Genomic DNA, 1,372 nt, shown 5'->3' with positions numbered 1-1,372 from the left:
AAGGAGAATCAAAATTAAGTCACACCAAACAGTTAAAAAAAGTGCTTATAAAATGCATCTTAATGGCTATGCTATGTATTCACATGCAAAATTATGCTGACAGGTGATTTAACTTAGAAATATGATCTGAAATTTGTCATTTTCTTTGATTTTAATTTCAGACTTTTTAAAAACCTAAAGAAAACCTGGTGTATTTCTGAATAAAAAATCTACTGCTCTATTCTGATGATGGTAATGAACCAATTTGGACTCACCGAGCCTTTCTGCAGTTCCTCACAGCTGGAATCAATCTCAGTCGTCCCCGTTTTGATGTGTTGTATTTCTGCAGGTCCAACTCATCCAGTACCTCCACTGACATCTGCAGCATGAAGGCCAGAGCTGAGCAGTGGATCTCAGAGAGTTCCTTGTCTGATCTGTTCTCTGACTTCAGGAACTCTTGGATGTCTTCATGTACTGAGAGGTCGTTCATCTCCATCAGACAGTGGAAAATGTTGATGCTTCTGTCAGGAGAGTTTTGATCACTATTCATCTTCTTTAGGCTGTTTATGGCACTCTGGATGGCTTCTGGACTGTTCTCTGTCTGACCCAGCAGACCACCTAAGAGTCTCTGGTTGGACTCCAGACAGAGGCCATGAAGGAAGCGAACAAATAGGTCCAGGTGGCCATTTTGACTCTGGAGGGATTTTTTCATGACTCTCTTCAGGAAAACATTCAGAGATGACTCATTGTAGTCTATCCTCAGGAAGTCCACTACCACCTTTGCCGCCGTGTTGGTGAAACAGTGGAACATGTAGACTGCAGCCAGAAACTCCTGAATGCTCAGATGAACAAAGCAGTAGACTGGTTTCTGGAAGATCACACACTCTCTTTTGAAGATCTCTGTACAAACTCCTGAGTACACCGAGGCCTCTGTCACATCCAGACCACACTGCTCCAGGTCCTCTTGGTAGAACATGATGTTTCCTTTCTCCAGATGTTCAAATGCCAGCTTTCCCAGCTTCAGAAGAACTTCCCTGTCAGCCTCCGTCAGCTCATGTGGACTCGTCTCATGTCCCTCACAGTAGTTTTTCTTCTTCCTCTTTGTCTGAACCAGCAGGAAGTGTGAGTACATGTCAGTTAGGGTCTTGGGAAGCTCTCCTCTCTGCTCTGTAGTCAAGGTGTGCTCCAGAACTGTAGCAGTGATCCAGCAGAAGACTGGGATACTACACATGATGTTGAGGCTTCTGGATGTCTTCATGTGGGAGATGATTCTGCTGGACAGCTCTTCATCACTGAATCTCCTCCTGAAGTACTCCTCCTTCTGGGCGTCAGTGAAGCCTCGTACTTCTGTTAGCCTGTCAACACATGTAGGAGGGATCTGATTGGCTGCTGC

At 44.8% G+C, this 1,372-nt stretch overlaps 1 protein-coding gene across 1 annotated transcript; it reads right to left on the bottom strand.

Moving 5' to 3' along the window:
• Positions 1 to 254: 254 nt before the first annotated feature.
• LOC102207235 (protein NLRC3-like) lies at positions 255 to 1,368 on the bottom strand (the record flags this gene model as incomplete). Its single annotated transcript, XM_013908151.1, has 1 exon — positions 255 to 1,368. A coding segment is annotated over one exon (1,114 nt), but the record flags the coding sequence as incomplete, so codon positions are not given.
• Positions 1,369 to 1,372: the final 4 nt, after the last annotated feature.

Source organism: Pundamilia nyererei, unplaced genomic scaffold (genome assembly GCF_000239375.1).
Source record: "Pundamilia nyererei isolate P.nyererei 1_Seehausen unplaced genomic scaffold, PunNye1.0 scaffold01646, whole genome shotgun sequence".
In the NCBI taxonomy this organism is placed as follows: domain Eukaryota; kingdom Metazoa; phylum Chordata; class Actinopteri; order Cichliformes; family Cichlidae; genus Pundamilia; species Pundamilia nyererei.
Note: the sequence above shows the minus strand (reverse complement) of the source record. Positions and strands in the feature narration are given on the sequence as shown.